Below are 19549 nucleotides of genomic sequence, written 5' to 3'. Positions count from 1 at the left end.
TGTAAGGTGGAGGTACTTCCCCAGTTGGGCTCTGCTCTAGATCTGGAATGACATCCGCTGTCCTGTGCCCACACAAAGCGAGATGTCATTCGCAGTGCCCATACCTCTCTTTTGGACATAGTTTAAGGACATACCCGGGTCCGGACGTAGTTTATGGATACCCGGGTCATACAGCAAAATCACTCCTGTATACAGAGTGGCTAAAAATAAGTGCATTTGTTAGTGCAGTTACTTGAGGACTCGCGCGCGCCCCACGCCGTGCCGCCGGCTGTCGTCTCGCCGCGCACCGGCGGCACATTCCTCCACGGCTCCCGGCCGATTATTTACGAACCTTCGTCAACAGCATTCCAGAATGTATGAAACAGCCAAATTTTTTTTCGCGATTTCGGGGGTGGTCCCATAGTAAAAGTTGCTCAGTATAACCAAAGATAGATATAACTCCGTAATAGATGGGTACAGTCTAAGGAAAAAACGTGCCTCGAAAATCAAGAAAAATTGATTCTCGCTCAGAGGGCGCTACTAGCTTTGGCCTACTGTCGTATAGATGGCGATTTCGTTTGTTATTTAATAATTTTAACGCATATCAGTGAAAGAACATGGGTCAAAATCATAAAAATAATGAATGCAATTAAAAAAAATCTTTTATCCATATTTAAATACATTTTATCGTATTTTTATAAATCTTCATTTTTAGTTTTAAAGTGTGTCGATAGATGGCAGTGAATTTACTGTGGTTACAAAATGTACTATGACAGTACCGCTCTAGTATAAGTTACTCTATGGTATAACCCAAAACCTCCCTGGCAACGCGGGAATGCACTTATTTTTAGTCACCGTGTATATGTACAGTCGAAGGCAAAAATATAGATCCAGACAAATGGCTCAAAAATATGTGAACACGACTGTATTGTCTAAGGTGTAAGAGCGTAGGTACACATAATTTTGAAACATTGGGAATGTATATATATTTATGCCTTTGACTGTACTAGACTTGTGTGACACCACAGTCGTTGGTTGTGGATAAGTTCTTCATACATTGGTGCTGGTCCGGCTACGGGCCCGACGGGGAGTCGAACCTGTGCTGCCCGTTGGAGTGCCCATCGTGCTCGACGGTGGAAACAACCTGTGTAACAAAATATTTTTAGAAACACATATTTTTGCTGTACCCAGAAGTGGGACTTATATAGGCTGAATTATTATTATTTATTATTATATTTTAATGGAGCTTCATACAATTATTATTCAGAATTCAGTAGTTTAAAAAGTTTAGTAACATTAGGCCCACGGTGCAAGTGGCTAACCAGAGGCTAAGCGGTTAAACTGTAAACCCAGTGTCAGATTGTACTGGTAACCAATTGGAACTCCAGGTTTTACCGCTTAACCCGGGTTAGTGGAATGGTGCAAGTTGGCCTTAGAGTTATAAAACTAATGAATGGACGCACAAGCAATATGTAAAGTGTGTTGCAAAAATTGTACCCTGTGACGTCTTAAAGTATTTTTATAATATTATTTATAGTAACCTCATCGCGCGTGCATACGCGTCTGTCATCTCATCGATAGGTGCCAGTGGCTCCATCTCGTAGGTGCGAAGCGCAAGGTAGGGCGCACCGGCGGCCACGGCCGACGCCATCTGTTGGTGATAAAAGCATTTAATCGATCTTCGGATTCAAACATACTGTCATAGAGTAACTTATACTAGAGCGGTACTGTCATAGTAAATTTTGTAACCCCAGTAAATTCACTGCCATCTGTCGACACACTTTAAAACTAAAAATGAAGATTTATAAAAATACGATAAAATGTATTTAAATATGGATAAATGTTTTTTTTTTTTACTAGCCCATTATGGTGTCCCACTGCTGGGCAAAGGCCTCTCCCCTTGTCTTCCACGACTCCCGATATAGTGCCTCCTCCGGCCAGTTGTTGAGAAAGGTGTCTGGGCCTGCCGGGTCCGCGCCCCTCTTCTGGCATCCATTTGGTGGCTATGCTAGCCCATCTGTCTGGATGCATGCGGCAGACGTTTTTTTTTATTTGCATTAATTATTTTTATGATTTTGACCAATGTTCTTTCACTGATATGCGTTAAAATTGTTAAATAACAAACGAAACCGTCAACGCCATCTATACGATAGCAGGCCAAAGCTAGTAGCGCCCTCTGAACGAGAATCAAATTTTCTTGATTTTCGAGGCACGTTTTTTCCTTAGACTGTATCCATCTATTACGGAGTTATATCTATCTTTGATACTGTGCTCTGTTAAGCAAGTAACTGGTATATTTAAGACTAGGCGGTTATAACGATTAGAACAGCGGCCAATAAACAAAAATTGTAGATTGTAGAACTTAGGTATAGTACCTATATATACAGTGTATAAATCTAATACGGGCAATAAATTAAACTAGATATAGAATTTATTCGTCTAATCATTAATTAAGAAGTTTTTTTCATGTACACTTACTTGGGGCATTTTCTATGAAAAGGGACCTTATTGTCGATGGCGCTTACGCCGCACAGCAGTTATATCGGAGCATCGTTAATAATGGCGTAAAATACCACAATTATGACCCCGTAATTATTATTATTTTTAATATACCGAGCAGCAATGTACTGCAAACATTAATAAACATAACATGACATGACATTACAAGATACGAGCTTTTTAATATTAACTGCCAACAAGCGTTGACAGTTACTTTAAAACGCTCGTATCTCGAAACTTGTGTGGTGTATTACATTGCGGGCTGAATGTTAAGACTTAAGAAGGGCTGAAGGTTATGAATTTAATACTAACCACCGTTAAGAGATTCGCCCGTATTAGATTTACACACTGTATATACATATACAATTAATAACCTTAAACTTGTTGTGTTGCTCTTTAAGTTTCGTTTTTCTCACTTTTATTTATTGATCGTTTCTTATGTTTTTGTTACTTAATTTTGGACTAATGTTGTGATTATTTATTTTGTTGTTGTTTTCTTGGATAATTAGTGCCACCTTGTTCCAGTTTTAGTTTTACCAGGCTTCACTGAAAATCAGCGTCACGTAGTGTGTCCTAGGACTCACTTCGCGACATCAAGCTGAGTGAGGACCTTTTAGGAGCATACTAAATATGTTAGCGGACAGGTCAGATAGTCTTTAAGACATTGGATGTCTGCGCTTATAAACCCCCATTCAGGGGATATATATTTTTAAATAAAGGTAGTGTGTAATAAAAATAGTTTTAGTATAAACAAAGATAGATATAACTCCGTAATAGATGGATACAGTCTAAGGAAAAAACGTGCCTCGAAAATCAAGAAAATTTGATTCTCGTTCAGAGGGCGCTACTAGTTTTGGCCTACAGTCGTATAGATGGCGTTGACGGTTTCGTTTGTTATTTAACAATTTTAACGCATATCAGTGAAAGAACATGGGTCAAAATCATAAAAATAATTAATGCATTTAAAAAAAATCATTTATCTAATAACCTAGCTTTTAAGTAACTAACTAACAAATTTAGAACACCGTGTCTGAATAAAGAAATTATTTATTATTATTATTAGCGCAATTCTCTGGACTGCTCCTTTAAATATTAATTTGTGTATTATGTTCTTTTTGTGCTAATAAATATTTCTTATCTTATCTTATCAATATTTCTATTGAAAAGTTTTTTACTTACTGCTTCCCTGTTGGCTTCCATTTCAGCTAGTTTCATGTTCAAATCGTGCTTCAGTCCCTTCATCAACACGAAATCTTTCTCGAGGATACCCTGTAAGCCTGAAATTATGAAATGCCATTCATTCAACTCTTTGGTTGACACGACGGATTGCATCGTTTGCATCTCAGCAAATCTCAGCCAGAATTTGTATGGGAACACGACGCCAACTTTTAGTTGCAACTTGCAACTGGGTGGGATGCAGTTCATTAGTGTTAATTAAACAAAAATAACTACTTGTTTATACGACATTTAAAGGTGATGTTATGAGCGTTTTGGGTTTATTACAACAAGGCTTCCTTAAACATTTGTAACAAAACTAGCAGTTTAATGAGTTAAAGGTTTTGGTATTTTCCAAACACTAATAAAGTAGGTATAAAGTAAAAGTTAACACACCCGCATTTTCCAACAATTTCTCCAGATCAAGATCTTCGATTGGCAATTTCGCAGGCAATTCAGGGAGCTTGTCAAATGGCGTCCGCGATGGCGACCGTGGGGTTTGGGCCTCGAGAGGCCTTGGAGTCCGAGACCGCGGCGTGTGGGCCCCTAGAAGCCTGGGAGTTCGAGACCGCGGCGTGTGGGCCCCTAGGGGCGTAGGGGTCCGTGATCGTGGCGTGTGTGAATACTGAAGAGATTTTGAAGGTCCCAGAGAGTGGTGCCGAGGTGTAGAAGTGGCTGGAAATTAATGATTTTAAATTATGTGCAATAAATATTAAATAAATAAAATAATAAATGTTAACAAAGACAATAAATATGGATTAGGATACAAATACAAATCCTCTTTATTGCACAACCTCAAAATAAATTTACAAGGAAACACACATAATACATAAAGACAACAAAAACAAAAAGCGGCCTTATCGCTAAAGAGCGATCTCTTCCAGACAACCGTTAGGATACGTGAAGACTTTATTGCTGATGAGTGGAAAATTAAGACTTCCCCATCCCCAGTCTGGCTTATATGAAACTGGCAATTTAAGATAAGTAGTAATGACAAGTTCTTGGTGGCAAAAAGTTTGCTCTCCATCGTACAGCGGGTGTAATCCGATTATACTACTATCAGCTCGTCCTCTATAGATCGTCCGTCCACCTTCCCAATATACATATACCATGCTAGAAAAGTGCATGGCCACTTCATGAACAAATTCCATTCATAATCCAAGCAATTTTGCACACCGCTGCAACTTTAAGGTAAATTTAAGGTGATAATCTATGGACGAAGGGATATCTAAAGCGTGCGCAGAATGTCTTCTGGAGTAGAAATTACCTGTAGATGACAAGGGGACATCCCACGCGTGCGGACGGCGGGCTTGCAAAGTGTCCCCCGGAGCAGGGCGGGGCTCTGTGGATTCTGCCAGGGGGACAGTGCAGACGTAGTCGCAGCACGTCACAAGTATCGCGGCGCGGTGGGACAGGGAGTACTCTCTGGAAGATAAATAAGTAGATATTAAGTCAGAGATCTTCAGATGTCATGTAGTAACTTTCGGGAATGGGGAATAAAATAAATGAGATATTAATAACCGAGCAAAGTATAATTTTCCCTGATTTTCCATGAGTCTTGCGGTACGGTACGGACCACTGTACAAAATGGAATAAAATCCCACTGCTAAACAAACGCGGTGTAAATGGTACAACACAAAAACATTTAATTACAAAATCCTTGAAAGAACCATAATAGATTTTTCAAAATAAAAACATGATCTTTACGATCAAACGAAGTCGTTCTATTGCGATACCAATCTTACACGTCTCTCATATCCTTGATTTCTTCGTCCTCTTCCTCTAACAGTTGCAGGCCCCCGGAGCTGCCGCGCGCCACGCTAGACCCTCTTGAGGTGCTTGGAGACTCCGCTGCTACCGTCTTCTTAAGTGCTGGACCTTTAAAGCAGATTTAATAAGAATCAGCTTTCATCGTCATCGTCATAGTGACCGTCAATCAAGAGTTCTCGAACTTCGCTGAAGATAGCGTTTTCTGATGTTAAATTTCTCAAAAACCGGAGATAGATTACTGTCATTGGCATTAATAACCACATGATAATAGTTACCAGGGTGGATGCAGTAGGCTCCGAACTCAACCTTCTTCCCTAGGACCCCGAGGAATGGGAACTTGATCTTTATTGTCTGCAGTAGGCTCTCTTCGTTCAGGTCCCAGATGTGCAGCCACTGGAACAGTTTATTGATGTTTATACGACAGCAATGGCAAGAAGTTTTAAGAAGTAGGCACTGTCGTTTATGAGAAATAGCTATTATAGTTTCCCTTTGGTCATATTCTACGTGGTGGATTTCTAGCTAGGTCATACTGAACAACTTTCACTATGAGGCCAACCTCGAAAACGCGATAAAGATTTTTCACCTCAGCAGCTCGAACAAGCCTGCTTTCGTCACTCCCTGGAGTGAGGAAAGTGCGACTTTCGTCACTCCAGGGAGTGAAACAAAGTAGCTTTTTAATTTAGTGAAGGCCATGAACTGCTACTTCATACTTCGGGGTCTATTACAAATTCGAAATACATTTTAACCTTTAATATGTTCTCACTACTGAGATGAAAAATTATATGTGTCACAAGAGAGCAAAGTTATTTTACATCTCGTGTTTTTGAGTCCCTCGCTACGCTCAAGATTCAATTATAGAATCTTTCGCTTACTCGGGACTCAAAATCAGCACTCGCAAGAAAAACCAACTTTCCTCTCTTGTAGCACAATAGTTATTTGTGCAACAAGAGAGGAAAGTTGGTTTTTCTTGCGAGTGTTTATTTTGAGTCCCGAGAAAGCGAAAGATTCTATAATTGAATCACGAGCGAAGCGAGTGATTCTAAGTTAGAATCTTGAGCGTAGCGAGGGACTTAAAAACACGAGATGTAAAATAACTTTGCTCTCGTGTTGCACACATAATTTTTAACCTCAGTAGTGAGAACATATTAAAAGTTAAAATGTATTTCGAATTACACAGAATAATACAGAGAAAAAAAAATTGTAATAAAAGTATGAAGTGGCAGTTCATGGCCTTCACTAAATTAAAAAGCTACTTTGTTTCACTCCCTGGAGTGAGGAAAGTCGCACTTTCTTCACTCCCTGGAGTGAGGAAAGTCGCACTTTCCTCACTCCAGGGAGTGACGAAAATAGGCTTGTTCGAGCTGCTGAAGTGAAAATAACTATTGCCTATTCCTTGGACCATGTATGAAACAGCCAATTTTTCCTCACGTTTATGGGGTAGGCCTAGAATATGGCAAAAAGTTGAAAACACACAATAATACGTCACATGCCATGCCATACGTTGCAAAAATTGATTGTATTTTGAGTGGTTAACGATCTCGATGTCAACACCGGGCATCTACGGTAGGACTAGGTCCCCAAAATAGGAACCTAACAGAATTTAACACAAACAAATTGAAACGTAACTTACGCAGTTGCTACAGAATGCGATGACCACCTCCATGTCTGCGATTACTTTGACATCCAGCACGGCTGCACGCGCCGGCGCCGGCAGCTTTGCGAAAGGGCTGGACTGCAAACACAACATAAGACTGAATTATACGACATAACAATTCGGTTTCTTTTACAGAGAGTCTTAAGAGTGAGTGTTGCGAATTGAGAATGAGAGTGGTGAGTGCTCTGTGGAATGCATGTACCTGCGTCATATCCCAGAGACGGACTGTTCCGTCAGCACTGCCTGTTGCCAGCATGTGCAAGGCGGGTACCACATGGAAGCAGCTCACGCCCTGTCCACAAATGATGGGACATTAAAAGAAAACATTTCTTTTCAGGCATCAAAAGCTTATCCAGAAACAAGCGCAAAAATCAACTTATTTTGTTTAGTAGTAACAAACAAAATACACCTCTCAGCTAGAAGTCAGCGCAGCGTAGCTAATTTAAACGGATTGATTAAGGGGCTACTGCAGCGGCGAATGCCGGTTCGTAAGTCACGCCTGATACATTCTTCCCTTCCCGCAAGCACGCACACATGGAAGAGCTTCGCGGCGCGCGTGAAAGTAAAGCTCCATCTAACGTTACAATAGTGAACTACCATTACACGCGGTCGGCCAGGAACTTATAAATTCGGACAAAATAGAAATTCGAGACATTCAAGCACATTCAGGGGATAATGATGAGAAAGTCCTACAAACAACTTCGTACTTTGAAAGGAGTCTACCGGTAGTTGTTTTGAAATGAAACTAGTAGTGAAGTGATTCGTGCGTTCGTTCGTTTGGGCGACTTGAACACTTTGAATGACCCATGCTAGAACGGTCCGCACTTTCTAAAGAAAGCTTGATTACCGATCACCTGTCATAGAAAACGAAGAGTCGGAAGCCTCGGCCCGGACCCGGATCTTTTTAGCCCGAGTCATCCTTTAACTATCTTATTTTTTTTTACTAAATCATGGAAATTGATTAAGGCCAATTTTGTAATCTGAGTGGGAAGTAGGAAGGTCTTTTGGCAGTTGCTCACCCTCTGCACTTTAAACACGTAGTCGTCAAGTTTCCCTGGCATATGGCGTGCCCTCACGCTCACATCACTGTCGTGTGAGCAGGACCACACGACGTTCCCAGAATAACCGAGACGTCGCACGGCGCGTACGTGGACCCGTCGCCATGTTGTAATGCTGATATAGCTGGTGTAGGGTGGGGATGACAGCTCCTGAGAAATAAGAGTAATATTAGTCTGTCCAACTAATGTTACTAAAATGTCAGAAATATACGGCCTGCTATAAGTATGTGAAGCTAGGGAAAATTCTAGGATTTTTGTCAACAAACTGAAAGTGGTCATCTTTAACATTTAATAGAACTGGTCTTTAGACGTCTTCAGATGTGTTAATCATGTGTGTACCCTCCAAAAGTAGATGGTGGCGGTGTCAGCGGCGGGCAGTGCGTGTCGAAATCGCACGCGCACGATGTCGCCGCGCGCCGTGCCCAGAGCGAGCTCAGCGTAGGAACACAAGGAAGATCGTAAGTACGCAACGCACTGTGAAATAAAACGTCCAATTACTTTTAAGAAGGCATTGTTTGTCATTCAACTTGTGTTTATTAATGTTTAAGTTATACAAGATCCGAAATTGGGGTGGGATGTTTAAGTGAGCAAATGTTATAATGACCTATCTCCAATTACGCATTGGTGACAGAAATGAGACCATTCTACTGACATCATAATTTATACGGATCCTAAGCACAATCACCATTATTTTTTACCTGAACACGCTCAATGGAAATAATTGGCATAGGCTTCCAAAGCGAAAGATGTTTCGAAACCCTTCTTCGAAACTTTCAAGGAACTGATGAATAATAACCTCGTAACATCTATCTTTGCTCTTAATTATATACTCTTTATTTTGATCATTACAACAGAAAATATCATGAGAAAATTTGCTGATACGGATGTAGGTTAGTAATGATTATATAAGACGGGCTTACCGTAGGGATATGCGGTAATCCTGTAATGCAGTATCGAAGAGCATGCGCGAGAGTGGACGCGTCGTAGACCGCGAGGCTGCGGTCGGAGGCGGCAAGAAGGAAGCTTAGAGAGTCCTGTAAGATAGGAAAATTAATTGATTCATTCATTAATCGCTATCCAAGAATAATTGTTAGCATCGATCGTTAATTTTCGGCGCGCGAGACAGGTTAAGAGAGAGTTTAGCAGATTCAGGGAGCTAAGGAAGAAAAAAAGAATCAGCTCAGGCGAGAGAGGTCTTTAAAACTTCGCGAGCAATATGTAATTATTGAATTTTAGTCAAAAGTAATTTAATGGTAGACTTACGCTCATGTAGATAGCGTCAGTTATCCAGCAGTTTTTGACGCGTTTGCGCACTCCGGTCCGATCGTAGAATACCTGTGAAATAATGGAACGATGATGAAGAGTCATTTTAATCGAATTTAAACTATCGTGACAGTATATTAACTTAACTAACTTAGCGGTTTCACTCACGTATTTTGCACGTGCTTGAAAATGTAGACCTAGGCTCTCCGAAACATGTCGCGCGAGTGACTAAAAATACGTGAGAGAAACCGCTAAGTTAGTTAAACTGTCATTTTGTTAAAAACCATGGTGGAGATCCTTTCGTAGAGGCCTAGGCCCTTCAGCAGTCTCTCGGTTGATATGACAAATACCTCGTAGGACTGCAACAGCTTGAGCCGACCGTCGTAGAGGCCGACACGTCCACCTCGTGATACCGCAGCGTAGCAGAACGACTCGTTCGTCTCGATGGTTACAAACTTCACTATCGTTTCGCGCTGAAACATGATAAATACTAAATTTAAAAGTGCCACTTTTAAATTTATTCTAAGCTTAATAGCATCGATCGCAGACGTTTCTGCTTGTTAAAAATTAATTTATGATAAGTACTGCTAGTAAACAGGATAGTTTATTAATTCGTGAACAGGATCGTATGAGTACAATACAATGGCACTTTTATAAGCTAAGCATTGAATAGAATATGTATAAGTAAGAAATAAAAGAAACATTTCATTCTTTGCACCTGTAAAAGAGAAAAGCGACGTGATCATTAAATAAAAATTAGAGGCAAAATAATTCTTAAAATCCTTAAACGAATCAGCAAACGCGCAAAAGCTGGCGCCAAAACATGCGTACGGCATCCCAATCATCCAGCACGCTGAACAAAGATACGAGTATTCATCTGGATTTATGTAACCTTGCAATGTTGCAGCTTCTTCACAGTGACGTCCTTCAGCGGCGTCCATCTGGGTGGTGCCGTGACCAACAGATGCGCCAAAAGCTGGCGCCACCAGACGCGGCCAGCGCCCCAGGCGTCCAGCGAATTGAACAGAGCGTTGGCGTGCGGCTCATACCTGTGCCGTCCTGGATTAACAAAAAAATTACTAAAAACCGGCCAAGTGCGAGTCGGACTCGCGCACGAAGGGTTCCGTACTATTACGGAAAAAAACAGCAAAAAATCACGTTTGTTGTATGGAAGCCCCATTTAAATATTTATATTATTCTGTTTTTAGTATTTGTTGTTATAGCGGCAACAGAAATACATCATCTGTGAAAATTTCAACTGTCTAGCTATCACGGTTCATGAGATACAGCCTGGTGACAGACAGACAGACGGACAGACGGACAGACGGACGGACAGACTTAGTAATAGGGTCCCGTTTTTACCCTTTGGGTACGGAACCCTAAAAACATCGTCTTATAATTATAAGCAAGCTAACTTGCTTAAGCACGTAGCATTGTTCTCGTCATTCTTACATTTATAGCATGACTTTCTTGACTTTATAAGCGCTGCCGAAATGAGACAAGTGGGGTCGATTAATCTGTTATTTTTCATGAACAGAAACGAACCCCACTGATTTTCTTGAGCCGTTATCTTCTTGGAGTAAAGCGGTAGCGAGCTCGATGCCTCTAACTGACATGGTAATGTTATCATAGAAGAGGACTAATACTTATGTATTGATGGAGTACCTACCGAATATATTGTTAATAGCTTGAATAAACCCCTCCCGGTCAAGCACGAGCGGTGTGTAGGGGTGCGGGAGCGAACTCGACACATTCTTCCTACATAACTATTGTGCTGTTATATGCCTAAATTTGTGACATTTTCAACCAAAAGGTACCACATTGTCGCTTGTCAATAAGGCTGATTTCAAATTGAAGCTGTATGGAAATAGCGCCTTATTGACAACCGACAATAAGTACCCTTTTGATTGAAAATGGCACAATATGACCAAAGCTTTCTTTGTATAAATGTCTAGCAGTAGACCTTTCAAATATGGTAATGATAAATATTGAAGTACCGAAGGTTTTTATTAGCCTGTACCATAGAGTAACTTATACTAGAGCGGTACTGTCATAGTAAATTTTGTAACCCCAGTAAATTCACTGCCATCTGTCGACACACTTTAAAACTAAAAATAAATATTTATAAAAATACGATAAAATGTATTTAAATATGGATAAATGATTTTTTTATTTGCATTAATTATTTTTACATGATTTTGACCCATGTTCTTTCACTGGTATGCGTTAAAATTATAAATAACAAACGAAACAGTCAACGCCCTCTATACGAGTGTAGGCCAAAACTAGTGGCGCCATCTGACCGAGAATCAAATTTTCGTGATTTTCGAGGCACGGTTTTTCCTTACTGTATCCATCTATTACGGAGTTATATCTATCTTTGCCTGTACGAATCCCTCGCGGTCGAGCGAGAGAGCGAGCGAGGTGTGCGGAAGTGCGGAGGTGAAATCGACACATCTTGCAGTGGATCTCAGATATGGCAATGGTTAGTATTGAAGTACATACCGAAGATATTGTTAATAGCCAGTATGAACCCCTCCCGGTCAAGGGAGAGAGCCAGCGAGGTGTGAGGAGCTGTTGGGGCGAACTCGATGCCTTCTTCAGCTGCTGCTAGCCGCATCACCTCTTCGACGCGTCTGCAGAAAATACTTAAATATATGGCTAAAGTTCATCAGAAATGTATATTAGAGTCAGTTAGCTTAGGTACGGCGGAAGCTTTTTTCTATCAGCTATTGCCGATTCCGCTTCGATATGTGTGGGGAAACAAGGGTCAGCGTAAGCGTTTTTAAATGAGTTTTCTTTGGTCCTGCGAAAGGCTCGGCGAAGTTTGCTCAGCGCCGCCAGCGTCAGTGCGTAGAGTAGCTGTCGCGCCAGTGCAAACCCTGGCTCCGAGTCTTCGCGGAAATTTAGCAGGCACCTGTTAATATCCTGTGAGTTCGAGCGTTCCTTGGTCCTGCGGAAGGCTCGGCGCAGTTTGCTCAGCGCGGCCGGCATCAGTGCGTCCAGCAGCTGTCGCGCCAATGCAAACCCTGGCTCCTAGTCTTCGCTGAAATGTAGTAGGCACCTGTCAATATCCTGTGAGTGCGAGCGTTCTTTGGTCTTGCGGAAGGCTCGGCGCAGTTTGCTCAGCGCCGCCGGCGTCAGTGCGTCCAGCAGCTGTCGCGCCAATGCAAACCCTGGCTCCGAGTCTTCGCTGAAATGTAGTAGGCACCTGTCAATATCCTATGAGTGCGAGCGTTCTTTGGTCTTGCGGAAGGCTCGGCGCAGTTTGCTCAGCGCCGCCGGTGTCAGTGCGTCCCAGCTGCTGTCGCGCCAATGCAAACCCTGGCTCCGAGTCTTCGCTGAAATGTAGTAGGCACCTGTCAATATCCTGTGAGTGCGAGCGTTCCTTGGTCTTGCGGAAGGCTCGACGCAGTTTGCTCAGCGCCGCCGGCGTCAGTGCGTCCAGCAGCTGTCGCGCCAATGCAAACCCTGGCTCCGAGTCTTCGCTGAAATGTAGTAGGCACCTGTCAATATCCTGTGAGTGCGAGCGTTCCTTGGTCTTGCGGAAGGCTCGGCGCAGTTTGCTCAGCGCCGCCGGCGTCAGTGCGTCCAGCAGCTGTCGCGCCAATGCAAACCCTGGCTCCGAGTCTTCGCTGAAATGTAGTAGGCACCTGTCAATATCCTGTGATTGCGAGCGTTCCTTGGTCTTGCGGAAGGCTCGGCGCAGTTTGCTCAGCGCGGCCGGCGTCAGGGCGTCCAGCAGCTGTCGCGCCAGTGCAGACCCTGGCTCAGAGTCATCACTGAAATGAAAATGGTCTCCAAAATCTCTAGAATAGATTTAAATAGATTCTGGTTTGCACCGACTTGAATAGAACAAAGTGTGGGAATGTCATTACAAACGTGAATCTGAATCATGCAGAGCTAAAAATAAAAATTTAAAATCTCCTGTTTTAAATGGGACATACATGCAAATAGAAGAATTCTTATTTTGCTTACCATGGCATGGTTACAAAATTTCTTCGAAATTAAACTTCTTACCTAGAAAATGACTGCCAACGAACTGTCGGAACTCTGAACCAGAACCGTTGACTATACTTAAATTAAGAAGTATTTTATTAAAACTTAGTAATTCTGACGTAGTTATCAAATAATCCATACTAATATTATAAACGCGAAATTGTGTGTCTGTCTGTCTGTCTGTCTGTCTGTCACCTCTTCACGCTTAAACCGCTAAACCGATTTAGTTGAAATTTGCTATAGAGATGGGTTGAGTGGCGGGGAAGGACATAGGGTAGTTGTTATCCCAGAAATCATCCTTTAAGGAGGTGAAAAGTGGGGGTGGAAGTTTGTATGGGGAATCGATAAAAAGCAAATTAGGTAAAAAATAAGCTACGCAAATTACTAACTCCACGCAGACAAAGTCGCGGGCAAAAGCTAGCACGTAAATAAATACTCACTCAAGAAAACTGTCGGATTCGCTCTTCACTGAGCCACTCTTCACTCCTCCCTCGGAATAATCATCATTTAAAGACACTTCGGACATTTTTATCACATCAAAACAAAGTTTACAAATACTGTGACCGAGTTTGGTCGATATCGAAGTCGCCTCGTTGTTAAAATTTTTAATAACAGTGGCATCTGCCGGGAAGTAGAGGAACTTTTATCGTTCAAATGGAACTCAAGGGATACACTAGTTACCATCATGTTTGAAAACAGCGCCATCTATCGGCAAGTAGCAAGCCTGTTACAAACTGTTTCGTTTGTTATTTATAATTTTAACGCATACCAGTGAAAGAACATGGGTCAAAATCATATAAAAATAATTAATGCAAATAAAAAAATCATTTATCCATATTTAAATACATTTTATCGTATTTTTATAAATATTTATTTTTAGTTTTAAAGTGTGTCGACAGATGGTAGTGAATTTACTGGGGTTACAAAATTTACTATGACAGTACCGCTCTAGTATAAGTTACTCTATGATTGAACCAAAGATAGATATAACTCCGTAATAGATGGATACAGTCTAAGGATAAAACGTGCCTCGAAAATCAAGAAAATTTGATTCTCGTTCAGAGGGAGCTACTAGTTTTGGCCTACAGTCGTAAAGATGGCGTTGACGGTTTCGTTTGTTGTTGTTATTTAACAATTTTAACGCATATCAGTGAAAGAACATGGGTCAAAATCATCAAAATAATTAATGCAAATAAAAATAAATATTTATCTATATTTAAATACATTTTATCGTATTTTTACAAATCTTCAATTTTAGTTTTAAAGTGTGTCGACAGATGGCAGTGAATTTACTGGGGTTACAAAATTTACTATGACAGTACCGCTCTAGTATAAGTTACTCTATGATTGAACTGAATGTTAACATCCATAATTGTCATGTTCTTTTTTGGAAGCACTTGGAAGTACTTAGTGCCAGTTGCACCATCCGCACTTGACAGACTGATCAACGTCAACCGGCGCGCCGCGGCGGTTTACTATGAAATTTAACGAACTCTTTAACGATCAAAAACAGTTGGTGCAATGAGGATATAATAAGATAGAGCGGTACTGTCATAATAAATTTTGTAACCACTGTAAATTCACTGCCATCTATCGACATACTTTAAAACTAAAAATGAAGATTCATAAAAATACGTTAAAATGTATTTAAATATGGATAAATGTTTTTTTTATTTGCATTAATTATTTATATATGATTTTGACCCATGTCCTTTCACTGGTATGCGTTAAAATTATAAGTAACAAACGAAACAGTCAACGCCCTCTATACGAGAGTAGGCCAAAACTAGTGGCGCCATCTGATCGAGAATCAAATTTTAGTGATTTTCGAGGCAAGTTTTTTCCTTAGACTGTATCCATCTAGTTGGTGCAACCGACCCTTAGTGCATTGCATTTTCACATTATCCGATTTGATATCGGATATCGGATAGGAGTGAAATATATAAAATATGTGTTCTTCTGTATTTTAAGCAAGTAATTTAAAAATAAATCCTTATTGATAAAAAAAATATCGCATGTTTTTGGGATCCTATGTCCGATACTGCAGAATACTGTGGAAGCAGATGTAGGATCCTTCATCCGATATCGGATCGGACAATATGAAAAACAGAGTCTTGCAGTTTGGCACTTGACAACAGGACTTGGTTTTACTGGTTGAAATTTACTTTCGTTGATGGCAGATGGCAGTACCAAAGATAGATATAACTCCGTAATAGATGGATACAGTCTAAGGAAAAAACGTGCCTCGAAAATCAAGAAAATTTGATTCTCGTTCAGAGGGCGCTACTAGCTTTGGCCTACAGTCGTATAGATGGCGTTGACGGTTTCGTTTGTTATTTAACAATTTTAACGCATATCAGTGAAAGAACATGGGTCAAAATCATAAAAATAATTAATGCAAATAAAAAAAATCATTTATCCATATTTATATAAATACATTTTATCGTATTTTTATAAATCTTCATTTTTAGTTTTAAAGCGTGTCGACAGATGGCAGTGAATTTACTGGGGTTACAAAATTTACTATGACAGTACCGCTCTAGTATAAGTTACTCTATGGCAATACGAACGTTACTTATTTAATAACCGAATGTTAACATTGTCACGTTCTTTTTAAGGTTCTGTACGTGTCCGTCTGTCTGTCTGTCACCAGGCAGTATGTCATGAACCGTGATAGCTAGACAGTTGAAATTTTCACAGATGATGTATTTCTGTTGCCGCTATAACAACAAATACTAAAAAGTACGGAACCCTCGGTGCGCGAGTCCGACTCGCACTTGGCTCACTCGTATACCTATTAATTTCTGCATTTCACTGTACAAGTTAAAATTCAAGTCGTGTTTACATATTTTTGAGCCATTTGTCTGGAAGGAAACTAAGTCTTCAATATTAGTAAAGACATAGAGTAACTTATACTAGAGCGGTACTGTCATAGTAAATTTTGTAACCCCAGTAAATTCACTGCCATCTGTCGACACACTTTAAAACTAACAATGAAGATTTATAAAAATACGATAGAATGTATTTAAATATTTAAATATAGATAAATGTTTTTTTTTATTTGCATTAATTATTTTTTATGATTTTGACCCATGTTCTTTCACTGATATGCGTTAAAATTGGTTAATAACAAACGAAACCGTCAACGCCATCTATTCGACTGTAGGCCAAAACTAGTAGCGCCCTCTGAACGAGAATCAAATTTTCTTGATTTTCGAGGCACGTTTTTTCCTTAGACTGTATCTATCTATTATGGAGTTATATCTATCTTTGGTAAATACAATTGTATCTAATGTTACGTAATACGAGGCTGTTTGTTTCTTAATAAATAAAATAAAAATAAAATAAAATATTTTTGCCTTCGACTGTACCTAATACCTATCAGCTTCAGAAAAAAAACACTTATAATACTTATAACAATCATACATATATCATAAACAAAATTATATCTATAATAATGCATATGACGTAGCCAGATCGTAGATGAAATGATTGCCACATGAAATCATCAATTCTAATTAATTATTTTGGCAAAAAAAGTTTCGCCGAAATCACTTACGTTACACTCATATGTATTCGTTAAATATAATTTATAAACTCTCCTACATAACTAGATATTATCTCTCAAAATCTATGTAGGTAGGAATCTAGCCCATATTTATCACAGTAGAAGCATTAGAACACAAACAGATCACTCGTACCCCCGCCGAGCCCCGAGCCCTAATGAAGTTTCCGTGTCCGTCCGTCTGTCTGTCTGCCAAATGAAGTGCGCTGTCTCTGAGGAATAGGAGATAATGTGGATACGACAGTTATTTAGTGTATATATTTGCAGTATTTGCACCACAGAAATTTGCACTGACTTTCTCATTGTTCTATACGAATATGACTTACACCAATTGTAGTAAAAATGTATATAACACTTAAGTCTTGTTGATTAGATTAATAACGGTAGAATTTGCACGTGACTATATTTAAATAATTTTACTAGTTTTTGTTATTAATTACATACATGTTATGGTTAAAACGTCCACAAGCAAGGTTTGAAATTGTGCTGAGAGAAAATACGCTTTTCTAATGCGTGAGTATTTATAGATATAAATATTACTATATCCTCTTTCGTATTTTGCTAACAGAAGTTTTTAAAAGTTAGCCTGATAATTGTAGAACATGGCCACAATACTTTAGTATTTTATTAAGATAGATATAACTCCGTAATAGATAGATACAGTCTAAGGAAAAAACGTGCCTCGAAAATCAAGAAAATTTGATTCTCGTTCAGAGGGCGCTACTAGTTTTGGCCTACAGTCGTATAGATGGCGTTGACGGTTTCGTTTGTTATTTAACAATTTTAACGCATATCAGTGAAAGAACATGGGTCAAAATTATAAAAATTATTAATGCAAATAAAAAAAATCATTTATCTATATTTAAATACATTCTATCGTATTTTTATAAATCTTCATTTTTAGTTTTAAAGTGTGTCGACAGATGGCAGTGAATTTACTGGGGTTACAAAATTTACTATGACAGTACCGCTCTAGTATCAGTTACTCTATGGTTACAGCAAGGTTTGAAATTGTGCTGAGAGAAAATACGCTTTTCTAATGCGTGAGTATTTATAGATATAACTATTATTATATATATTATATATATTTTTAAAAGTTAGCCTTATAATTGTAGAACATGGCCACAATACTTTAGTATTTTATTTTAAATTAGTACTTACCTACACAGATGCAAATAGGGATTTAAAATTTAAAACTGTGGTGACATAACGGGACTAAGTAAAAGTTAATTTTATTATAAATATTTTTATTTACATTCTATTACAGAAAATTAGACGAATCTGTCTCATTATTTTTTTCTTCAAACGTATTTGTTGCCTACCTTTAACCTACCTAAAATCACATATAATCTAAGATAAATAATCGCAACCCCTATTCATTACAACCCCGACACCTCTGCACTTCCACATCCCACGGGACCACGGACATGACTCCGCCATTATGACGTCACCACCACCTTACCCTGACCTGTCTCACCCTTCATTACTTAACTCCTGAGAGCTCTTTTGAAACTGAACACTGTAACGTATACCAACGTAGCTACTAACTAGAGCTCAGGGGCCCTACCGCGAACCACGTTCGACGTGTTGCCTCTCTGTCGCACTTATTAATTCGTACGTAAGTGTGACAGGAAGGTAACATGTGGAACGTGGTTCGCGGTAGGCCCTCTGTAATGGCTCCTCTACACGATGGCCCAGCGCTGGATCAGCGAGATAGCAATGCGATGGTTGAGAGCACGTACTATGAAATGGGCCACGTCTAGATGCGCACCATCGCTGGCCCACTACCTGATGTGCGGACGAAAAACCGACACTGTAGCCATCCCATCGCCATCCCGCCGCGCCATAAGCCATTTGACACCACTAAATCTACACACTGGCCCATCTTAGTGGGCCAGTATGATGGCCCATCGTGTAAAGGAGCCATAAGGAAATACACGAATCAGCCATTATGACGTAATCGCCACCTTACGTTGACCTCTCTCCGCCTTTAAAACCTAACACCTGACAGCTCCTACAAAACTGGACGCTGTAACGAAACAACCAGCGTAGGTTATCTGCTATACTAACAACAGCACAATTTAACCAATGGTAGACTTTATGTAGTGGTAATAAGGGTTACATTACAACCAGTCAGTGCATAGTATCAACTACGGTATTCTAGGGTCAGTCGTGAATACGGGTAATGAATAGAGAGCCGGCGTGATTAATCAGTGAGTATCTGTAGTACTTGGGTGTGTCGAATCGAGCAATTGCCTAGGTGTGTGTACTTTTTAATGAGTTTTTCGGGAGTTATCTAAATAATCTAAGTAAATCTTTGTATAGTGACAGACAATACACAGCCTATGGATGGTATAGAAAGGATGCCAATCTCTTATGGCAGAATTGTTGCAAAAGTGACCGCTTTCAGCTTTAAATAATAGTTCCTAATCTCTCCGGTGGCGCTAGTTAGGCTCTGGGACATGAGTATAACATGAACCAACAAATAACCCAACCAAATTACGTAGGTTGTTTTTGGTAGTATTTCGGTGTATGGTGGCGCCGCCT

General features: G+C 40.0%; 1 protein-coding gene across 1 annotated transcript; it reads right to left on the bottom strand.

Moving 5' to 3' along the window:
• Positions 1–1029: 1029 nt before the first annotated feature.
• Positions 1030–18486, bottom strand: LOC134748984 (uncharacterized). The gene is made up of 19 exons (XM_063683863.1): positions 18471–18486; positions 13878–14058; positions 13092–13220; positions 11944–12074; positions 10331–10497; positions 9789–9911; positions 9439–9510; positions 9096–9209; positions 8515–8649; positions 8137–8325; positions 7320–7409; positions 7094–7195; positions 5739–5856; positions 5439–5571; positions 4961–5118; positions 4090–4368; positions 3658–3755; positions 1521–1630; positions 1030–1123 (listed from the first exon to the last, which is right to left on the bottom strand). Exons 1-19 carry the CDS (start codon positions 18484–18486, stop codon positions 1030–1032), a joined length of 2439 nt encoding a protein of 812 aa, XP_063539933.1.
• Positions 18487–19549: the final 1063 nt, after the last annotated feature.

This window comes from Cydia strobilella, chromosome 2 (genome assembly GCF_947568885.1).
Source record: "Cydia strobilella chromosome 2, ilCydStro3.1, whole genome shotgun sequence".
NCBI lineage: Eukaryota > Metazoa > Arthropoda > Insecta > Lepidoptera > Tortricidae > Cydia > Cydia strobilella.
This window is presented reverse-complemented; position numbering and strand designations above follow the sequence as displayed.